Below are 22,243 nucleotides of genomic sequence, written 5' to 3'. Positions count from 1 at the left end.
CCCCAGACATAGGCAGCCAGGTGTGCCCAGCTCTGCATACACCTTAGCAGTTTTAGGACCAATGAACCGGAATAACCAGGGTGCCCGGATTAAGGGCAGAAACCAGCTGGGAACCAAAGGCACCAACTCCTCACAGCGGCCATGGAGAAATCACCTGTAGGAGCCGCACACAGCCCGGTCTCCATCCACGAACATGAACTTCTGGGCCAGGGCGCCCTTGAACTTGGTGGCTGATCGTGTGAAGAACTCAGTTCCCCCAGTGCTGCGTACCCTAAGATTCTGTGTTGGGGGACAGAGAGGCAGAATCAGTCAACCATCACACTGAGACCCCAGGGCTGGGTAGAGAGGAGACTGCCCAGGACTCAGGGAGGGCTTTGCAGGGGACAAGGATAAAGAAGAGATCGTGAGATCTGGGGAAAGGGCTGGTGTGTCTGAGACTGCAGGGTCCAGGTAAAGGGGGGACACAGAGGACCCAACACTGGTGATGAAGGGTCTGAGCCAGGATGGTCTTGGGCTTTGGCCCCCAGTGTCACAGAACAGCACCAAACAGGACAGAAATTAAGTGGCCAGGCCTGTTTGAGAAATGCCACCGTAGTGGCAGACGCCATTGGAGCATTTTTGAAAAATTATTATTATTATTTTTAGACAGGTTTCATAAGTTGCTGAGGGTCTTGCTAAGTTGCTGAGGCTGGCCTCAAACTTGGGCTCCTCCTGCCTCACCCGACCTTGTAGCTGAGATTACAGGCGTGCGTCACCGTGTCCAGCTATGTCATACGGTATCAAATGGGAGGGTGATATTTTGGAAAGGTCCCATGGACGGCAGTGGCTATGCAGATGAGAGATGAGGGAGGAGAGTGAGGGGCAGGAAGGGGGATGAATGGCCCTGAGGAATCTGGGTCTTCCACTCTAACAACTCCATGGTCCCTCCGGATGAGTGACCGGCCATGCCTGTCCCTGCTGAGTTCTGCTCCTGAGGGCAGGACTCAGCAAACTCTCCTACTTCCCCATTGCCAGGGCACCTCCTGGCACCCCAGACAGGTTGAATAAACAGTCAGATTCAATTCTTCACCAAGCTTGCAGGGCTGGGCTCAGAAGCAGTCCAGAAAGGCTCTCGGGCCACAGGAGGGGAAAGGAGACCCAGAGAGAGGAGAGGACTCTCCCAGGCATGAGAAGCAGAGCTGGATAAATAGCTGCTGGTTGTTCTCTGGTCCCTGGCCATGTAAGGGGTCTCTTTTCCCAAAGAGGAGTCTCTGGAACCGTCAGAGGTCCCTCCAGCCAGTGCTGCACATGTGGACCCAGGAAGTGCACAGTGAGCCTGGCTGAGACCCAGGCATCTAGGGATAGCCAGGGACTTTCAGAAGTGAGCCTCAGGTGGACAGGGGACCTGGGGCCATAGGGTCCGAGCCTCACCAGGGCATTGCACTAGCATGAAGGCCTCCAGGGGTCCCCAGAGTCTGTTTCAGGAGACCTGTGATGAGGCTTGGGGTTCTTGGTGTGGCTGGTTTATTCATTCACGGATCACACCCAGGGACACCCGACCTTGGAGCTACAGCCTAAGCCCTTTGTTTTTTTTCCTTTACTTTTGCTTTGAGATAGTGCCTCGTCAGTTGCTGGCCTGGAATGTGAGATCCTCCTGCCTCAGTCACTTGAGGAGCTGGGTTTAAAGATGTGCACCACCACACCTGGTCAGGGAATTTAGTTTTAACACAGGTTTCAGGGATCCTGACACCTCAAGAGCATCCTGACTGGTCTGACTGAACACCTCCTACAATGGGAGTCTCGCTCTCGACCAGCGTGGGGCATCAGGCAGTGTGACACATTCTTCGTCAGACTTAGAGCTGTGACTTATCTACCTGTCCCCTTATCCACTTCAAGGCCAAGCTTATTAACTGCCCACAGGTTCAATTGTTCATTGACCCCTGCTAAGGCCCCCAGGGGTGGACAGAGATGACAGTGGCAAGGATCCTGCTATGGGGGAAGCAGATGAGTAAACATGGCAACAATCAGGAACACTCAGGATGAGGAACCCCGGGAGTGACCTGGGGGAGGCTCCCAGGAGAGACGGCATGGGTCAGGGTGGGAGAAGGGTGAAGCATTCCAGGCAGAGGGACTTCCAAAGGCCTGGCTCAAAGGAGTACCTCAGGGAGGAATGGTGGGTGAGGGAGCCTGCACGGCAGGCTGAGCCTGAAGCTGAGGAAAGCCCCTACACCTGCTTAAGAGCCTTCACTAGGGGCAGTAGGGAGCCATGGAGGGATTTAGAGCAAAATCTAAATGTCAAGAACCGTTCTGGCTCTTCTAGAGGAGAGAATGTAAGAGACGAGTGTGGAGACAGCAGGTGGGGGGGGGGGCTGTTGTAGGCGAGGGAGGCGGACCTGAAAGAGGGAGAGGACCATCCACCACTGTCCCCTGCTCCAGGGCTCCTTTCCGTGTCCCACCCACCTCTGGCTGGGGCAGCCCCAAGCTTATCCACAGAGGATATGACAGGAAGGGCCCCTGGGTGGGTCCTCACGCAATGCTCACCCAGCCGTGGGGTGAACAATCGTCTTGCTGTTGGGCCCAACCCAGAAGGCAGATAAGCCTCTGTTCCCAGGGAAGGCTCTCTAGGCCCCCGCCCCGCAGGCTGCCTGTCTGCACAGCTGGCCACGACCCAGGACAATTAGCACTCGTGACTTTGTACCCAACACAAGAGCACACTTGGGGATGAGAGGTCAGAATAAAGAACTTAGAGGCCTTCTCCTGTCACCTGGGCCCAACCACAGCCCAGCTCTGCAGCCGCCCGTGGTTTCCACGCCCAGTGGTGTGTGCTGGGGCCATACACCTGTCCTCAGCCACCAGCCTCTACACCCCTCTCACCAGTGCCACTCCTCCCTGCAAAACTTTGTCCTGATGAGAAGCTCGGAAAGTCACCGCTTACATCTTAGGAGTGACTCAACTACCACATAAGGCAGACCTTGTGCTGCTGACCCACTGTGTGACTCTAAGCAAGCTGTTGGCCCTCTCTGGTCTTTAGTTTCCCTGTCTGCACACTGAAGGGTTGGCCCTAAACTCAGAGGCTCATCTAACTCTAGGGCTCAGCAGCAGGTGGGGGCTTGCAGCAGGGCCCTCCATCCTCTGCCTCATGGGCTGTCCCCAGCCTGTTCCTGGGTGGGCCCCACCCCATGAGGCCTGTCCTGGATGAAGTAACGTCTCATGTGTCTGGGCTCGCGTGAGCAGAGGCGGATGATTCCACAAAGCTGCATTGTCTCCGAGGTTCCGGGATACCCCCAGCATAGGATGGGCAGATGCATGGAAAGACAGGCAGGCTGGCCCAAGTGGGTGTCCTGGGTACATCCTTGGAGCCTCTGGAACCTCAGAAGGTCAAGGGCAAGTCAGAGCAGGGCAAGGGAATGGAAGACAGACAGCTCTTCATCTGCTCTCAGAGGGCAGCTTCTTCCCCAAGTGCATATGGGGGCAAATTGCAGCCCATTACCCTGAAACTACCACCAGGCCACCTATGCTCATAAGACCATGTGACCCAACTGAGGCCAGAGCCCTAGTGCAGGGTGGGTCTGGGCACTCTTGAGCTCTGGTCAGATGCGGGAGCCAGTCCTGCTACCAACAAGGCCTCCCCACACCTGTTTTCTCCTCTGCAAAGCCAAGTGCGGGGATCCTGGAAAGTGTCTGGCTCTCACCGAGGGACCCAGGAGCTCCAGGTGGCACAAAGGCTGTAACTCTACAGTGCAGTGGGTGACTTACAAAGGGGACCAGAAAACACCTGGAATGGCAGCTGGCCAGGTGGACTCAGGAAGAGGAAATGACTTTCCCACAGTCTCCCAGTGGGTGGGGTTCAGCCCAGACTAGAGGATTGAGGACAGGTCTTCAGCTGTCTGTCCTCTGCAAGAGGCCTGTGGCATCCTGGGTCAGAGGAGGAGTGGAGGCCTACAGATGTGCCCCGACCAGGCCTGGGCTGAGAACAGGGAACAAGTGTGCAGAAGCTCGAGGACAGAATCCAATGTGACAGGGGAGCCCGCATGTCTCCACTAAGGGACAGGTTTCACTCTATAATGTGGCTACGGGAAGTCTTTTATGAACCATCTTCATGGGACAGGGGATGGAAGGGATGGGACAGGGCTGAGCCAGTTTAGCTCCAAGCCCTTATCTGAGGGGCACCTGGGTCTTCTAGACCAGGGCTGCTCAGCCTCAGCACAACTGATGTAGGTGAGGAAATTCTCAGGGGAAAGGTCTGGGCACTAACAACATCCTTGGCCTCTACCCCTAGATGCCAAATGATTTGTGACAGTAAACTATGTCTCTGGACATTGCCCTCAGCAGGGCAGACCCCCACCCCTTCACCTCCTATTTAAGACCCCTCCCTATACCCTGGATCCAACACAGATCCAGACCTGGGCCAGAGAAAGCAAAGTGCAGATGTACCCAAGAGGGAAGGGAGCAGGGGGTCCCAGCCCACCTCCCACATCGGGCTCCGTGCCCTGCTTTCCACACTGACTGGGATGCATCTTAGGGCCTCCCCCACCCCTCCTCCAGCTCAGAAGAGGCAGGCAGGCCTGTCCAGTGAGGGACCTGAACTACAGCTGAGCCTGGCGTCCTCACATGTGCCTTCCCACGGTCATCCGGCTGACATTTCTTTGTTGAGTAGAAATGGGTCCAGCCTTCGCCCCAGTGGCTGCTGGTTTTTCCTGTTTGGCTGCACAAAGCAAAGTACCCAGTCTGTGTAGGCCATGAGCCTCAAGGCCCAATCTGACTCCCATTGGCTCTGGGGCACCCCTCCGCACCCAAGAGCGCCCCTAAATGGGGCCTAGTCTCTGGTCTGGTCTTGTGACCCTAGAAGAGGCAAAGAAGCTGGGTGACGGGCTGGGTCCTCTTCCCAAGGCCTGTTCTCCATTTGAAATCTGGAAGGATCATCCTGTCTGGGTAGGGGCTTTACGTATCGCTCACACTTGGGAGACCAGGAGCGGGTCAGTCTGAGCATTCATGGTGGCCATTCCCAGAATGTACTGGTACAAGCTCATAGCTCAGGAGGAAGGAAGGAAGTGAGGGTGAATCTCAAGACAGATGGAAATGGAAGCCTCTTAGCACTCAGACCACAGCTGGGGTCTGATCGGAAGGATCCTGCCTGTCCCCAAAGACAGGAAAGTAAGGCTCAGACATGGCCCTTATTGTCCCTCCAATACCCTATAGTCACTAATATGACCCCCACCCCAGGCACAACCTGCACTCTGGGCCTCACAGAACTCAGGGCAGGTCGGTGCAGAGCTGGGCCAGGGCAGCAAGCGGCTGAGGGCGGGCCCAGGGATTACCGGCAAAGGAAGTGTCCCGAGACAGGTCTGGGCCCAGCCACCCGGCGGGCAGGGAGGAAGCTGGGCAGGCAGGACCTCAACAAGGTGACACCTGGCCAGGGCTGGGCCCACAGGAGCCTCTGGCCACATGCCCAGGGCTGCAGAGGGGGCAGCTTAGAGGTGAGAATGAGGAAGCCAGGCTCACACTTTCTCATGAAGGTGTGTGGCTCCTGGATAGGTCCACCCTGTAAACCCTGCCGCCTTCCCAGAGAGGGAGACAGCCAAATGGTGAGTGGGACAGGGGGAGAAGCCCAGGAACAGCTGTGTGAGCTGCCCCTCCCCTGCCCTGAGTGGTCAGGGGGCCCGCTGACAGGCCTGTGGTACGTGGGGCGGGGATGGCTTCACACCCAAGCCCAGGGCCTGGGGTTTGTAATTTATTGTTATTGCCAACAGCTGCATTACTGTTTTCAACTCTCAAAGTGCCTGAACAACCACCATCCTTCAGTTCCATCCTCAAGTAACCCTAGGAGGCACTGTCACAGCCGTGAGGCACTGGAGGCCCAGAGACTAGAGCCACACACGGTGGTCGGGAGACCATGTGTGCACCGGGTGTTTCTCTACTCTCCTTGCCAGAGTCGATTTCTCTCTACTGGCTTTTGGGTCAGCCCACTTTGGCGGAATGTCTTTGGCCTCCCTCAGTTTCCTCATCTGTGGGAGCCCTGTCCAGATGGCCACTGACCCCTTGTAGCTCAAGCACTCCAGACTCCCGTGACATCACAGCCACCCTCACTGCTCACTTCCAGAGAGTTCAGCACAGGGGTGGTGAGGGCTTCTCAGCCGGGAAGGAGCCTCGGAGCACAGGGCAGGGCCCCAAGCCTCCCCAGTGGCCAGTTCTGCATCAGGGTCCCATTTGGCAGCCACAGCTATACCTGCCTCTCACACCAGGGATGAGCGGGCTGAGTGACGATGGGTGTGAAGCAATCACTGGGCATGTGGCAGGTGCATGTGGGCATGTGGCTCTGCCAGGGTCTCTTCCCGGGTGCAGGAAGGGCTGGCCAGGCAGGTGCTGCCCACAGGGCTGGAACCTCTGCGGTCCAATTCCCAAACTCTCTTTTTCCACACTGTGGACTCTGGCATGAGCTATATGCCACCAGAGTGGAATCACGGCACTAATTACACAGCGGGCAGGCGTGGGGCTGAGGGTCAACCTACCAGAGAGACCACATGAAAAATATTCCTGAAATTAGAGACTCGAAGCCGAGAACTCACACCCACTTGAAAGAACTCGGCTTGGGGTGGGGGTGGGGGGCTTTGACAATTGCCGGCAAATTACAAGCCTGGTGCCCGGCTCCTGGGTAACCACCCCAGAGCGGCCCACCCTCCTGCATCTATCTGTGCTCCAATCACAGGCCTGAAGCTCTGAGAGGTGGGACCCTCAGAGGTTGGTATGAGCCTGGGGCTAGCCCCCCTAGCCCCTGATCTCTAGCTTAGCAGCAGTGGCACCTAGGCACAGGAGTGTTTCCTCATGTGCCAAATGGGAACAACACAGACCAATCCCACTGGGTTATCAGGGGGATTAAATAAGCTAACACAAAAGAAGTGCTCCATCTGGGGCCTGACACACATCGAATGCTACAGAAGCATTAACTGTTTCTAGGCATGCTGATCTGTACTCAGAGAAACGTTCTGCATACAGTAGGTGTCAAGCATTGGTTGGATGGAAGAAGGACTCTCCTTTACCCCCCCCCCCAGAAAGAAGGCAAATGCCAGGGTACCTGAGTAGAAGAGCCCAGCCACACCATCTCATCTGCCCTTCTGCTGAACCAGGAGCCCAGAAGGGGGAAGCAACTAGCTCAAGGACACACAGCTAAGCAATGCTGAGAACCTGGGCCCCACCTCCCGATTCTGTGGGGGGTCCTCTCTTCTCCACCTCTGTTCCATCATCTCTCCCAACCCAACATCTGTTCTACTGTGCTCATGCACCTCAAATCCATTTCAACTCTGACCTTGGACTGAGACAGACTTGCATTTAGCCTAAGAGCGAGCTCCCTGTTGTCCGAGCTCTCTAGATAGAGCCATAGGCTGCCTAAGGTTACAAATGTGGCACAGGCTGCGGTGAAATATTAATGTGATAGGGTACCTGACGCGCGCATCAGCAGCTGCTCGGTAGGCACTTAATCGGTGTTTGCCTGTTGGAGGTACTATCTTGTCCCTTGGCCATTCAAGCTATGTGACTGCTTTGGGCCACAGGCTCTAGGTGCTTGAACTCAGCGTGCACCTACTGGACTCCTCCGCAATAGGAAGGTGCTCCAAGTGTTTGTTGGCTGAATGATCCTCATCCTCCAGCCACCTGGGCAAGTGGAGAGCCAGCTCACCTTGAGGTGTCCCAGGTGCATGCGGGCCCGCTCACACATGTGCAGGAAGTACTTGACGTTGCTCTCATCCACAATGATGTACACAGCCACCTTCCTCTTGAAGCCAGCATCCAGCAGGTCTTTGAAGATGTCCACATCGGTAAACATGTCCATGACCACAGCTATCACCTGGGAGCAGAGACAGAGAGAGAGAGACCGGGTCTGCCAAAGAACCCAGCAGTGTAGATGGGGCCTCGGCAGATCACCCCCGTCTTGCGGAGGCACATGCTGGCCCCCGGCCCAGCAGCCGCAGGAACAGGACTGGACAGTGATCTGGGCCAAGATGGGATACTCAGAACACAGAGATTCTCACTGGGGCCTTGGGCTGGACTCCATGGGGACAGCAGGAAACAGAGCCATTCCAATGCACTGCCCTTTCTGAACAATGAGACCACAGAAAATGGCTCAGCTGACCCACAGTGAGGAGCGCTGAGAGAGGAGTGGGAAGCGTCGGTCTGTGCGTGCCCCAGTGGCCCCCAGGGCACCTCCTTCTTTACCCCTGGCACATGCTCGGACCAGCACTCAGGAGGACCCAGAGAGACTAGGGGCTCAGCCCAGGGACTCTGTGTTGGTTCACTGCTGGTCACATGCCCAGGTCAGGACCTGCTAGGCCCTGCCTCTTCCCAATATCTGGTGACACTGAGATGAACCAGACAGCTGGGGAGGAGGGCAGCAGCTGGGGCGGCCCTCGCCTGGGGGTCCCCGTGTCCCTGAGCTGGGGCAGACTTTGACAGGCCTCCCCTGCCACCAACTCCTGTCTGGTCTGAACAGAGACCAGACCAGCATGGAATCGTTCTTGTCCCCAGACAACATCTGTCCCCACCACGGGTACTGCATCTACCGATCTTCGGCCTGTCCAAGGCCAATTGGTGGCCTCAGTTTCCCCAGCCTGGGCAGGAGGTCAGGTGAGTAAAGGCACAGGACAGAGCGGACGTGGGGACAGGGCTGGCCGTGGAGCCTCACTTCCTCCCTGGCCACTTGGCAGCATGGGCCAATAGCCAGACCAGAGCCTGTGCCTGTCACTGTTGAATCACGCAGGTGTCCAGCTCTCTAGGCTGCCTGTTCCTCCCACCCTTCCAGGATGGCCCCACTATCCTGAGTCTGAGAACTGCCCAGAATCTTACACAAGAGAGGCTAGGAACGTGCCCTAGGCCACACAGCAAGCTGGGGAGTCAAGCTGGAACTCATCCAGGCCTGCCGGGGAGCCAAACTCACCCTACCCCTGCCATAAGAGTGACCTGGAGGTCTCCCTTCACTAGGATCTATACATGCAGGTGATGGGAGGCAGCCTGGAGCCTGCCAGGGACGTGCCTGCACACCCACAGTGAGCTCACCAGGCTGGCCCCTGCAGGCCCATCTGGGCTCCTCCTGGGCCTCAGGCCCCTGCTACACCCATGGCTCATCTGGCACCAAAGCCCGAACTCCTGCACAGAGAAGGGTTCCATGCCTACCCTGCTATGATCTTGCTGTGTGACCCTGAGCAAGACCCTTAACCCCTCTGGGCATCCAGTTTTCTCATCAATGTAACAGGCTCCATCTCTCAGGAGAACTGAGCGTGCTCAGATACAGCCACATGTGTGAAGGACCCTGACACAGAAGAGAGCCTCAGGGATACCTATTTGATGACCCTTCCTGCACCTTCCAGGCCACAGGCAATCCTCCTGCTCCTCCAGCACCAGCAAGCACCCTAGCAGTGAGATCCCACACGCAGCTGGATAAACTGAGGCTCCGTGAGGCCAACAGACTTGCTAGAGGTCACAGAGAAAGTCAGGGCAGAACCTGAACCAACCCCAAGCCGGGCCAGGGCTGGTCTCGGGCCTCTTCCCTTGGACACATGGTCACAGAGAGTGAGGGTGCAGGACCTGTCAGTCCTCCCTGGATGCAGAGGCTGTCCTCTCCCCACCCTCTAAGGAACAGACTCAAGAGTCACCGTCTCCGAGTCTGAAGGGCTGTTTGGGTACAGTCAACGCAGAGGCCAGGACTGGCAGGTACAAGCCAGAGGGAGGCAGGTGGGAGCACCAGGTGAGGAAGTGCTTTCTGCCCCCAGAGCTGCCCAGGGCTGAGCAGGTATCTTGAGAGGGAGTGAGCTCCCCAACCCAGGAGGCATTCAAGAAAAGACAGAGATTGCTTGGGAGGAGGTAGATAAGAGGGCAGAGGAGACATCATGTCTGCTGAGTGGCTCTGATGACCTTGGATTTTACCACCAGCTGAGGGTAATGATACCCTGAGGTTGGGGGCAGGACGGCAGCAAGGACGTGGGGCCTGCTGCTGTAGCCCCACGACACCCTTGAATGAGCCGCTCCTGGGCAGGCAAATGGCCTCACGTGCTGCCCTGGAAAGGGGCCTGACGGGGCACAGCCAATACGCCTCTCCCCGGAGGCACACCAGCCCCCTCCCACCCCTAGATCGGTCAGGGCAGGTTCCAGGCCCTGCGCACCTTGGCGAATGGGTACTAGCCCTGGGCTTGGGTGGGGGGGACATGCCCCAACAGGACCTGTGCCACGTGCAGTTCCCCCAAGCTGTCCTTAGCCAAGAACGTACCTGCTTCAGGGTGCATGTGCTGGAGGCTGGCTCTGTTGGGGCCTGCCCCTCAACGGGGATCCCCCACAGGTCCATGGCTTGGGGCTGGCTCTCCCCAGGGTAGCATTAGGCTATGTGCCTAGTGGTCAAAGGAGGGCTTGTAACAGGTGCTAGCTGATGGTGGTGACAGGGCCAGCCAGCCACATGGCTCCCTGGGCTCTGGGATGTTGCTAGAATAGGGACAGGGTGTCTGGTGCTCCCAGCAACCCTCTCAGCTTGACCTGTCCCTGGTCAGGCCACCAAGGTTTCCTAGAGGTCCCTGAGACATATCATGCCTTCCCATTTTATAGATGGGAAAGCTGGGACCAGAGTCAGCAACTGAGGCCCTGGGTTCCCACCCTCTGCCAGTCCCCAGCCCTCGCCTGGCTTGAAGGTTTACCAACTGACCTTGAGAACCGCAACTGGCTCCTTTGGTCTTCACAAACACACCGCAAGCAGCAGTTCTTTTCTCGGTTTTGCAGATGAGGAAACCGAGGGATGGTGGCATTCATTCCCCTGCCTAATGATCTGTTTGGATGGCCCAGCTCACTTGTGACACAGAGCTCATCAAGGGCAGAGCCCAACATTGGGCATGGCCTGAGGCAGGTCTCAGAAAGCTTTGATCAAGTGAGAAGGAGACTCAGTGGCTCCTCGGCCCACACGAGTGACTGCAGTAATCAGGGCACAAGCCACAGCCCCTCCTGGTCCCTCGGTTTCCCCACCTGCCTAATGGGAGCGTGGGCCTGGCTCACCCCTAAGTTCTAACCAGTCTGAATACCCTCCCTGCAGAGGAGAGCACCAGTCACCTTCCACAACCCCAGACGGAGCACCCCGCAAAAGGGAGAGCAGGCCCGGTGCTGGTGCTCTGGTTGGGGCAGTGAATGAGCAGCCCCCTCCCTAGGCCTCAGTTTCCTCATCGGTAGAACAGAGGGTTAAGACAAGATGCCCAGGATGTTCCTCTCTGATGTCTTTGAAGGACCCCACCTTTCTATGCCCTTGTGCCCTGCCCACGGCCCGGCACAGCCTGTCTAGGCTTGGCTGGCACATCTCGCCACACCCATGGGCCTGTGACAGGAAGTGCCAGTGGCCACCCCACCTCCCTGCACCCCCAAAGGCCCCACCAGGCGCCGACACCAGTCTATGACTCCCGGCACCCACAACAACTGTTTTCTAGCCTCCCTTTGACCACAGACTCCACTCTACAGAGTGGGTGGAACAGGTCTCCTCGAAAGCACCCGTCCAAGGAGAGCAGGGTGAGACTGGCTGGTCAGAAACAGCTGGAAACCACGGGTGCATGAGCCCAGCGGCTGCAGCAGCACCTCTCCTGGGGGGCTCTGACCCCACCGGTCCCTCTCTCCAAGTTGTCCTGCCTCAAGCCACTGCCACTCCATACAGGCTGTCTCCTTGTGGGCCACTTGCCGATTTTGTCTCAATCGGGACAATTCCCATCCATCCTTCGAAACCCAACCCAAGTGCTCCTCCTGCCTGGCTCCCCCGTCTTCACTCCAGCCTGTCTGGCTTGAGCTCGGATCACTGGTGCATTTCTGGAGATACACAGCGATGGAGTCTCCCCAAGGCCTGGAACCTGAGATAGGAGTCAAGAAAGAGAATTTCCTGTACATGGCAAGCCCTCTGGAACAGCCCCACCTGCCTTGCCCTCCCAGGCCTTGAAGACTCCTGAGAAGGCAAAGTGCTCCAGAGGGGAAGGCGAGAGACACATCCCAGTCCTCCCCAGAGCCTGGAGCCCTGGAGGGGTCTCAACTCAGTGCACAACTGCAGACAAGTCACTTTCCCCACCTGGGAAGTGCAGGAGATGGGACAGAGTCTGGGTTTGCAATTATCTGCTCTGATGATGGATGGCCTCCGGACCACCTGACTCCCATCCTAGCTCCTCCTGAGAAGCTGTAACATCAGGCAAGTGCCTTAGTTCTCAAGGGGACAGTAACAATCCCCATGCACAAGGACACCGGGGTGAGGAAGTGCATATGGATGGATGGGCCAAGCAGCAGCTCCACTCAGCCCCTCCTCCTCCCAACAACCAGAACCACAGAACCCTGAGGGGTGCACAGGCCAGGGATTATCACCCCCCACCACCCTGTCTCCTGCTTCTCTCCAGGCCAGCTAGAAGCCCAGGAAACAGGGACTGATACGTAGTTGCAGCTGCTAATGGGAATGACAACACTGTCACCCAGTCTTAAAGGCTGGGGAAATGGCCATCAAGACCTGAGATACAACTTCCACTCCCAGCCATGACAGAACAACAGAGACTGATTTTACCCTCCTGCTTTAGCAATAAAAAAAAAAAATCAGGCAGAACTATGAAGCCAGAGCCATCAGGCAGCGTGGCACAGGGATCCCAGGGAGAACCCAACAAGGAGAGCCCCGAAAACACACCAGCTATCTCCAGGTGGCTTCCCCCGGGGGGAGACCAGTGGTCTCCCTGAGCTGAGAAGACAGGATTTGCTCAGAGGGTGGCAGCTGGGATTTTTAGGACAGCGTACTAGAGGGGAGAAAACTGTACAAAGTGAACTCCAGAGACCTGTGGAGGGTCCCCTTCAGGTGTCTAAGAAACTTAACTGCATCCCAGAACAAAGCATCAAAATATTTAAAAGGAATAAATAAACACCAGCAGCCCACAACATAAAACTGATCATGTTTGGTATTCACTTGAAAATTGCTTGATAAGCAAAAGAATGGAAAAACAAGACTCACATAAAAAAATAATAATAATCAAAATAAACCAAACCCTGACACAGATATTAGAACCAGCAGGCAAAGATATGTAAGTATATTCCATATGTTCAAAAAGTAGAGACACGGAAGATTTAAAAAAAAAAAAGCTAAAGCTAACAAGTTGAATCTCAAGAGCTGAAAAAGAATGTTTAAGACCAAAACTAGGCTGGAGCACAGTGGAGCATGCCTGTAATCCCAGCCACTCAGAAGCCTGAGGTATGAGGATCCAGCCTGAATAACTAGGTGATACCATGTCAAAATTGAAAAAAAAAACCTTAAAGGGGGTGCTGGGGGTGCAGCTCAGTGGTAGAGCACCCTTAGGTTCAATCCTCAATACCAGGAAAAAAAAAATGAAAATTGCACTGGAGGGCTGGGGATGTAGCTCAAGCGGTAGTGCACTTGCCTGGCATGCGCAGGGCGCTGGGTTCGATCCTTGGCACCACATAAAAAATAGGATCCACCAAAAACTGAAAAATAGATATTAACAAATTCTCTCTCTCTCTCTCTCTCTCTCTCTCTCTCTCTCTCTCCTCTCTATCTTAAAAAAAAATTGCACTGGGTGGAATTAATAGATTAGACACTATAGGAGAAAAGATTAGTGAACATGAAGACATATCAATAGAAAATACCCAACATGACATAAAGAGAGATAGGGACTAAAGAAACATGATCAGCGCATCAACGCACTGTGGGTTAATTTTAAGCTGTCAGATGCTGGAGTTTCAGAAGGCTGCAGGGGTTAGGATGGGAGACCAACAACAACAACAAAAAAAAAATTTTTAAATAATGACCAAAACATTTCTCCCTTTGATAAAAACTAAATTCACAAGTCCAGGACGTTCAATGACTTACAAGCAGAAAAGACAGGAAGAAAACCACCAAACACATCATAACCCAAGACATTAAAAAAATCAGAATGGAGAATGGAGAATAATTTTAAAAGGCCAGAAGAAAAGAAGACCACTACATAGGAAAGATCCGAGACAAGCAGACGTCTCGCTGGAATCAAGGCAAGCCGCAGACAAGGAACAACATCTTCAACGTACTTAACTGGAGAAAAAGGTCCACCTGGGATTCTCTGGCCAGGGACAACATCTTTCAAAACCAAAGATGAAATAAAAACTTTCTCAGATGCACAAAAGCCACAAGAATTCAGCCCAAGGAGACCCCGTGCTGCAATGACCGCTCCCTGGTTAGATGGGAAACTGAGGGCCCAAGAGATTGCAACTGTGCTTAGTGTGCTTGGGTGGGTCATCTTGCTGCCCTCCCTTCCCAGGGCTGTGGAATGGGCTCAGAAAGATCAGAGCTACTCTTCTGCCCTAAACCCTCTCCTCCAGCAGCAGGGCTGGGCCAGACGTTTGTCTCGGTTCCCACTGAGAGTTCTCACCCTGCTCCCCCGCCCCTCATTCAGGCAGGATCAGTGAGGTTCTCAGGGTGTTAGGGAGGCCTCCTGGGATCCCCTGGGTGGTGCTTCCCTCAGAGTCCTGGCACCCTCCAAACCAGTTTTCCCATCCTATCCTCTGAAGGCCTGTCACTAACAGAGGACTGGTTTTGGGACTCTTGCTCCCAGGGTAGAGGGAGTGTGATCCAAGCCACCCACTGTCCAGGATAACTGGGCCCACCAACTGACTCTCAACCCGCCCGCACGTTCCTCTTCTGGAAATCCAGGGAAATGGTGATGGCCACTCCCATTTGATGGACGGACAGGGGGGGGGGGCAGTCACTCTCCCAGGCTGCACAGTTCCTACTCGGCTCCCAGGCTCTTCTCCCAGGGAAGGGAATCTCATGCCCATTCCCAGCCCTGACTCCACCCACCACCTCCCAGAGCACACCCTGGGTTCCTCCAACCTGCCTGCCATCAGCACTGTCCGGATGGTCAATGCCCCTGGACGCCTAGCCCCGTCCAACAGATCACTCCCCGCCCCCTCTATGTCTCATTTTCCTTTCTTGCTAACATGGGGAGGTGGGTTGGATGGCCTCCCTGTTCCCTTTCCCATCTGACATGTGAAACATTCTCCACTTTGACTGGTAGATGGAAGAAGCCTCATTAAGGCCAATTAAAGGAGGCTGGGGACTCCTGAGTGCCAAATGGCTGCAGCAATCCGTCAGGAGGCACATGCTGGTCACGCCCAAAGCCCTCTGACAAGAGCCCAGCCTAACCCAGTGATGCGGTGGCGCTTATTCTCACTTCCCCCAGAGAGACATCAGCCGCCTCCCCAGGGCTCAGGAATGATGCGGAGACAAGGGGCCGGCAGAGCCTGAGGAGAGACTGTCAGGTGACACCGGCTGAGCCCTGTGGATGAGGCAAGAGGGCAAGATCTCTCCCTCTTCCCGCCGGCCATGTGGGGCCTCAGAATTCTCAGGGCTTCCAGGGCCTGTAAGTGCAAGACCTGCTCAGACAGAGCATTCACGGTAAGCAGTGAAAATCAAAACGGAAATCTCAGAATCACAGATTGGAAAGACTTGAAAGCCTCCGCTTCCGCAGGACTTAAGAGTGACAGGCACTGGGGTCATTGAGCGGCCTTGTTCCTCAGGAAGCCCTGGAGAGGACCTGCCCAAGATCATACGGGACAGGGTAAAGGCTACAGGGCCACCAGATGCCTATGTCCTATCTGCTGCACCCTACCGAGATCCTGCTTGAACTCCGCTCAGGACAGGGGGGGCTCCCCACCTCTCCACCCCAAGTTCTCCCAAAGAGGGGTGAGAATTTGGACCTGGAAGCTCCCCAGCCAGACAGCCCACTGAGTGCTTTCCAGAGCCACTTTTGTTCCATTTAAATCTCACCAGGACTTATTAGGTTACTGTACGTGGTACTTCCAGGTACTCACGTCTCCCCGCTTTAAACAATCCCCATTCTATAAATGAAGAAACTGAGACCCAGGGCTGTGCAGCATAGGAGTGGCTAAGCGGGACAGGCAGTCTTTGGGGAGAACCAGTCCCTCTGCTGGCCACAGGGGTGAGACCCTCAGCTTCAGGGTAGCCTCCAGAACCAGGGAGAACAGCAAGCAACTCCAGGGAACCCAATTACAGGTCCCCACACAACAAAGACCCTGGTGTGACCTTGAAAAGGCTGTGGCCCACTCTGAGCCTCAGTTTCCTTATCTGCGATATGAGAACCGTCCCCAACTCTCGGGGTGGTGAGAGGGAGGACAGCGGCAGGTGTGCTACCACCTGCATGACAGCAGAGGCACTCATATGCCCAAGTCCAAAGGTTCTTTTCCTGGCAGGGCCGCTCTTGACTCTCAACTCTCAATTAAGATGCAAGCGCCATGGGGTAGGGAGCCTATGGAGAAGACAGGAGCCAACACCTGGGATTATGATATCAGATGGTTCCCCACCCTAACAGGTGAGGGCCCCAGGCTGGGAGCCGCTAGAGCAGACAGGAGGCAGGTTCCCAGCCCTGTTGTGCTGCGAGCCCAGGCTAGCTGCTGCTGCCCCCTCAGGCCACCTCCATCCCCAGTGCCCCTCTCTTTGTGTCGGGTGCTGTCCTAATATAGTCGTGCGTGGCTTCGTGAAGGGGATACTTTCTGAGAAATGCATTATTAGATTTCACTGCGTCAACGTCATAGAGCAGCATGTTCACACAAAATAAGGCAGCTGTGAAATCACCAGGCCACGTATACAGGCGGCTATGGTTGACCAAAATGTTGTTATATGGTGCGTGACTACTGCCCAGCAATAGATGTGATTAGAGCCCTCCCTCCTGGTCCCAGGCCACTGGGACCAGCACTACCATGGCTCCCCATTACTGGGCCCAGTGTGGTCAGACTCCTGCCCCCTCCCTCGTCGGCCCAGTGTCTGAGTGCCAAGGAGCCCTTGTGAAAATGCCTTTACTGTCCTGAGTCAAGCTGGGGACTGGAAATGAGGCCCTGATGCTCCCATTAAGGGGCAGGGCTCAGAAGGAACAGCCCTCGCCGCTTCCCCCAGGGAAAGGGGGGGCTTCTCGGAACCTGCAGACCTGGGTTCTGGGCCCAACTCCTCCAGTTCTCAGCTCTGTGGCCTGGGGCAAGTTATTCGCCTTCTCTGAGCCCCACCAAGTCTTGGTGTCCTCCTCTGGACAATGGAGACAACACCCTGTATGGAGTTGTGGCCAGGATTACATAGTGTCAATAAAGTGCCCTCTCAGCACCTGGCATATAGTTGGCATTTAATAAATGCCTCATTAAGCTGCTCTTATTCTCCTGGAGCCAGGCTGTAGGCCAGAACTTCAGCATGTAAAGGCGGGGACCTGACAGAAAAGATCTGGGGTTAATCAGGCATCATGAAACCTGGGCTCAACTTCCTGCCGGCTGTGTGGCCTTGGGCAAGAAACTTAACATCTCTGGGTCTCCATTCGCTAGCCCTGGTCTGGCAAGCAGAGATCTGGGTTCCAGTCTGGGTCTTACCTCTGGCATTTCCTCTCTCAGTTTCTTCAACTATAAAAAGGAGACCATGTGATTTGTTCCCCTGGGTTGTTGGGGACTGGTAAAGGGATCCTGCTAGAGGCTCACCCCCATGTTCACAGGAAGGTGGGGGTACTCAGCATGTGCTGAAAGAGTGACTTGCTAGAACATCTAGACTCACTTCTGGTTGAAGTCACCCCTCTCCAGCTCAGCCTCACCTCTCTCTGAGGCCGAAGTGCAGCCGCTAGGGAGGCTGGGACTCGTCCCTCCCAGGCGTGATTCTACAGGCCCAGCCTCTGGTATGCAGTTGGAACCCCACAGCAGGTTTTTCCCCCAGATAAATCACTGGCTCAGAGAGGCTGGGGGAAGGGCAGGCAGGTGACCTTCCACCTTGGAGTCAGAACCCACTGAGACCGGAGGGCCCCTCAAAGAGCGTACGCTGCCAACTCAGGGCCAAACCGCTAAGGGGTCAGAGGCAGGACCCACCCATCCCTTGTTCCGAAGAAGTCCAGAATCACAGGACAGCAGGGTGTCAGAGCCGAAGGGACCCTAACAGACTTCGAGGCCTGTACCCATTTTACAGACAGGATGACTGGAGCCCCAAGAGAAGCCAGGGCTTGTCCCAGGTCCCACAGCCAGGACGAAGCATAGCAGGGGCCTTACCCTGGCTCTCCTGGATCCTGAAACTATCACCCACTAGTCCCACACGAGAGTTTTGGGAAAGGGGATCCAATGGGCGTAGTCCTGATGGAGACTCAGCCACTCCCTGGCAGCCAAGTTGGTATGGGCTGAGTGCCCGCTGTGTCACTTCCCTGCCCTGGGGTCTGCCTGGGTGCTGATGTCAGGCAAGGTAAGAGAGGAGATGGCAGGCTGGGGCTGTCCTGACTCAGCACCAGCAGCCACAGCCCGGAAGAATCCCTGAGAAGGGACCCAGGTAGTGGCTAGTGAAATCCCTGCCCCAGGCCCAGGGGACTGAGAGTATTCTCTGCACTGGTACTAGGTGAGAAGAGAAGGCGGGGGCGAGGGGACAAGAGGTGATTCATAAAGACAGATAAGGCAGGGAGAGCTCCTGCAGGCCGCTGGCGGGCAGGCAAAGCGCCCAGTCAGCATCCACAGCGTCCTGGCCCTGCCCCTGTGAGACTGAGAGGCAGGCAACAAGCAGGGCAGGGAAGATGGAGGATTGCAGGTTGCCTAGATCAGGGGCCCCTCCCAGGCCCCGCCTGTCACTCTGTCCTGCTACTGTTGCCCAGGCACCAGGCACAAGAGTTAGGTCTTATAGTTTGAGCACGACACAGGCCGGGTCCCCACCCTCCACCCAAGAACTAGCTAGGTGACCTTAGGAAGAAACTAACCAGTCTGGCCTCAGCTTCTACATGTAGGTAATGCTGCCTGAGATTACGAAGCGCCTTCCACTCCATCAGCAGTAGCTATTGTCAACATCCAAGCCCACACAGTTTTGGTCACACATCCAGAACGGATGTGACCGGGGAGCACGAAAGGCCAGAAAGTGGGAGCCCGGATCAAAAAATGGCACCATGGAGTCATCCCTGCCCCCCCATGCTGTGATGCCCCATTTTTGAGAAATGGGGCTTGGTCTCCCTCCTGTGGGACCATGAGTTCTGCTTATTGTGTGACAGAGGGTTCTGATAGCACAGGGCAATGCCTACCTGTTGGGAGCTGAGGGAAATCACCCATTATAGTGCCACACAGGAGACTGGGCCTCACACGGGAGGTCAGTGTCTTCTGGGCTGATGACACCCATAACCTCCTAGGAGTTTTGTGGCATGTAAATGAAGCTATAGGACCCACATGGTGGGGGTGGGGATCTCAGCTAGGGACTTAGAGACCCGGGTCAGCAAGGGAAGCCCTGAGTGCCCAGCCTGGCCCTGGGCACACCTTATCTGGCCCCATCACTGGGTAGAGCCGTCTATCATTCTGTCTGTGGGAGATCAGAGCCTGTAGCTGTTGCCATGCCACAGCTGGGAAGTGTGATCTGCCTCCTTCCTGAGGTTGGGATAGGGATGCACTCAGGGAGATGGCACTGAGGAAGGAAACCCTGGCATCTAGCAGGGCCTCAGTCTCCCATTTTAAAAATGAGGGTAGGGGCTGGGTCAAGGGTTGACAGTAAGTCTTCTGAGCGGGGAGGGCACTAACGTCAGCACCTGCCTACACCTTGGTAGGTGTGGGATGGATTATTCAGCCTACAGGTCTGCAGGTCCCTTCCTCCGCCCCCCTCCGCCCCCTTCCTCCAACTCCTTCCTCACTCCTATCCACAATAGCCAGAGAGCAGCTTTTGTCCAAACCACCCCATTTTACAGACTAGAAACCTGAAGCCTCAAAGCTGCCTGGTCTGGTCAGCCAATAGGAGTGCGGGGGAGCAGGCAGGCTGGGAACCAGGTTCCCCGACATGGCTAACTGAGGGCAGCATCTCCACCTTTCTGGAAACTTCAGCCAGGGCCACCTCATCCCCTCCTGACCCACTTCTGGTTTCTTTGCCTAAAACCTCCCTCGGGTGTCCCCATCAGCCAGAATGGTCCCCCAAACTAGCATTCTTATGTTGTGCAATTAGCCGCCACCCCACCCTGGGACTGAAACAGTGAAAGGGTCAGACTCAGGTAAGGACACCTTGTCCCACAAACTGAAGCCACGGCTGGCTTCAGCATCCTTCTCAATATACAGCTCACTAGGCAGGCCTTCTCCACCACACCAGGGTGTGCTCAGAAACCACAAAAGGCGCTCATTAGGAAAAAGCACCCACTGAAGGTCATGGCTGTCCAGCGATTGGCCTGGCTATCTCTGTAAGTGGCATGCATTGCCTCTCAGAATGTGTGTCAGTGTGTCAGCAGGGAATGGCCACCCACAGCCAGGACACTACATAGCCATGCAGGAGTCAAGAAAAGGAAGTCCAAACAAGGCCTGAAAAGTAAAATTCAACCCAGGTGGACAATCCTCAGCTGGACTCTTTACCCACACCCATGCAGGGATCCTGGTCCGAAAAAGTTCTGCCATGACAAAGCTTACAAAATGGCTCAGAGAGGGTGAACCAGAACTCACTCAGTTGCTCAACAGTCAGGAAACAGGCAGATGGGACTGAACATGGATGCCCAGGCCAGCCTGAGATGGCTTATGTTGCTTCTCAGTCTCCTCGCCTAGTCCCCCAACCCCAACAAAAGCCTTCCCCACCAGAGAGCTCCAATTGTGTGTGAGACTCTAGACTCTCAGAAGTGATGTGAATCGTCCTAAGGGAGAGTAGGTGAGAGCCCTACCATTTTTTTTCCCACCACCCCCTACTCCATTGCATTGCCTCCTGGGGAACCCACTCATGAGGCCTGGGGAAACGGGATTACACTCCTCAACAATGCACAAAGGCCCTTGGAGAAGGGGGAGCCCAGTGTCACCTGCCAGAAGATCCAGGCACCCTATTCCTCTGCAAAGAAACTGAGGAATGCCATGAAGGTGCAGGTGAAACCTCCTTCCAGGAGTCAGACAGAAAAACAGCAGAGACCCACTGGGGACCTTGTGGGGTCCCCATGTTGTGCTCCAAGTGAGCATAGGTCAGCAGTCCAGCACTTCTGTAAGAACTCCCACTCAGGGGCCCGCTCACCTTCTGGGCCTGGCTGATCATCTTGCGCACCACCTCTTTGATGTGGGCCTGCCCGTCTATGGGGGGCTGCATATAGACGCTGGCCCTGGTCACTCCGCGGTAGGCGATGGTATCGGGCCAGCCTAGGTCCAGCTGTGGGATGGAGCGGTCGGACTTCTGGGGCCAGTACTCCAGCGAGGGCAGTGGCAGCGGCTCCGCCTCAGTGGGGGTCCCATCTGCCCCACTGGTTTCCTCTCCATCACCCACCCCGTTGACCTGGGGCCCCTGGGAGCGGCTGGAACCCCGAGGATCCTCAGAGCCCGGGTCGTACACCTCGATAGTCTCCAAGATGCGCTTGAGTTCCAGCTCGGAGAGAAAGTCGCGGATGTTCTCCCGCTTTAGCACCTCGTAGAAGGCCTCGGGGCCACGGGCCACCAGGGCCTCCAGTGCCAGCCGCTGCTCCTCGCTATAGAAGAACTCCGGCTTGGCTTCGCTGGAGCGCCAGTTCACGTGGCTGTCGTCCAGACACTGCACCTGGGAGAAGGCCATGCTGTCACCTGCTCCAGCACTTCGGCTGGGGGTGGATGGGTGACACCGCTCTTCAAGGTCAGGATCCTAACTCCGGCCCCGGCTGGGGCAAAGCGCGCTCTGGGGCCTCCCAGCGGCTTCAGCTCCTCTGCCCATAAGGATCCTGTGGGAAGAAACTGATGAGCGCAAGGCGCAGGTCAGAGGGCAGGAGGGGCGGGAACCGGCGACAGAGCTGGGGGTGGGGCTGGAGGAAGGAGGTGGGGAAGGGAGAAGCCGGGCTGAGGGTGGGGGGTGCGATGGGAAGCGACGGTGAGGGGCCGTGGGCCGTGGGCCGCTTCCAGGACCCACTGTGCCTGTGCCTGTGCCTGTGCCTGAAGGGCACAGGGGACAACATCCCAGATTCCCCGAGCTGCCTGAAGTCCCAGGCACCTCCGGAAGAACCCTAGCGCAGCCAGGGAACTTCCAACAAGTTTGCAAGAGTAGCAGGCAAGAAACAGAGCCACCTGGCGCTGCGCTGTGGCTCCCTGCGCTCCCGGAAAGGGAGGGTCTTCGCTCCACGATCGGGGCCGGCAAACCCGAGAGGCCTGCCCGGAGGAGGCCGGGGACTCGGACAAGGGTCCAGGAGTCCCGGGAGCGCGACTAGCCGGAGCCACGACCCGCGGTGCCGGGATCGCGGGGGACGCGGCCGGAACTCGCTTACCGGGCGGGCGTGGGCGTGGGCGCGGGCGCGGGCGCAACGCGGAGCTGGCCACAGGAGCCGCGGGCAGA

General features: G+C 56.2%; 3 protein-coding genes across 4 annotated transcripts in view; 2 read left to right on the top strand and 1 right to left on the bottom strand.

Annotated features, from left to right (window-relative positions):
* Nucleotides 1–22,243, top strand: part of LOC107157133 (multidrug and toxin extrusion protein 1) — a 612,661-nt gene that overhangs the window by 202,328 nt on the left and 388,090 nt on the right. The gene's annotated exons all lie outside the window — the stretch shown is intronic.
* The window catches only part of Fam83g (family with sequence similarity 83 member G), a 28,935-nt gene extending 6,692 nt beyond the window's left edge, over nucleotides 1–22,243 (bottom strand). The window contains exons 1-4 of one of the 2 annotated variants that reach the window (XM_048796032.1): nucleotides 22,176–22,243; nucleotides 20,969–21,638; nucleotides 7,652–7,819; nucleotides 155–279 (exon numbers count right to left, since the gene is read on the bottom strand). In XM_048796032.1, the coding sequence (XP_048651989.1) occupies nucleotides 155–279; nucleotides 7,652–7,819; nucleotides 20,969–21,496 (821 nt within the window). In that variant the 5' untranslated portion in view covers nucleotides 21,497–21,638; nucleotides 22,176–22,243. Of the gene's footprint in view, nucleotides 1–154; nucleotides 280–7,651; nucleotides 7,820–20,968; nucleotides 21,639–21,978; nucleotides 22,098–22,175 lie in introns of those variants that run through there. The other variant, XM_015503435.2, reaches the window with a different exon arrangement.
* Slc5a10 (solute carrier family 5 member 10) overlaps nucleotides 21,645–22,243 on the top strand; it is a 17,519-nt gene continuing 16,920 nt past the window's right edge. The window contains exon 1 of the mRNA XM_015503436.2: nucleotides 21,645–21,671. The gene's annotated coding sequence lies outside the window, so the exon portion shown is untranslated. The remainder of the gene's footprint in view (nucleotides 21,672–22,243) is intronic.

The sequence above is a fragment of the Marmota marmota genome, unplaced genomic scaffold (genome assembly GCF_001458135.2).
Source record: "Marmota marmota marmota unplaced genomic scaffold, marMar, whole genome shotgun sequence".
NCBI classification, from domain to species: Eukaryota; Metazoa; Chordata; class Mammalia; order Rodentia; family Sciuridae; genus Marmota; species Marmota marmota.
This window is presented reverse-complemented; position numbering and strand designations above follow the sequence as displayed.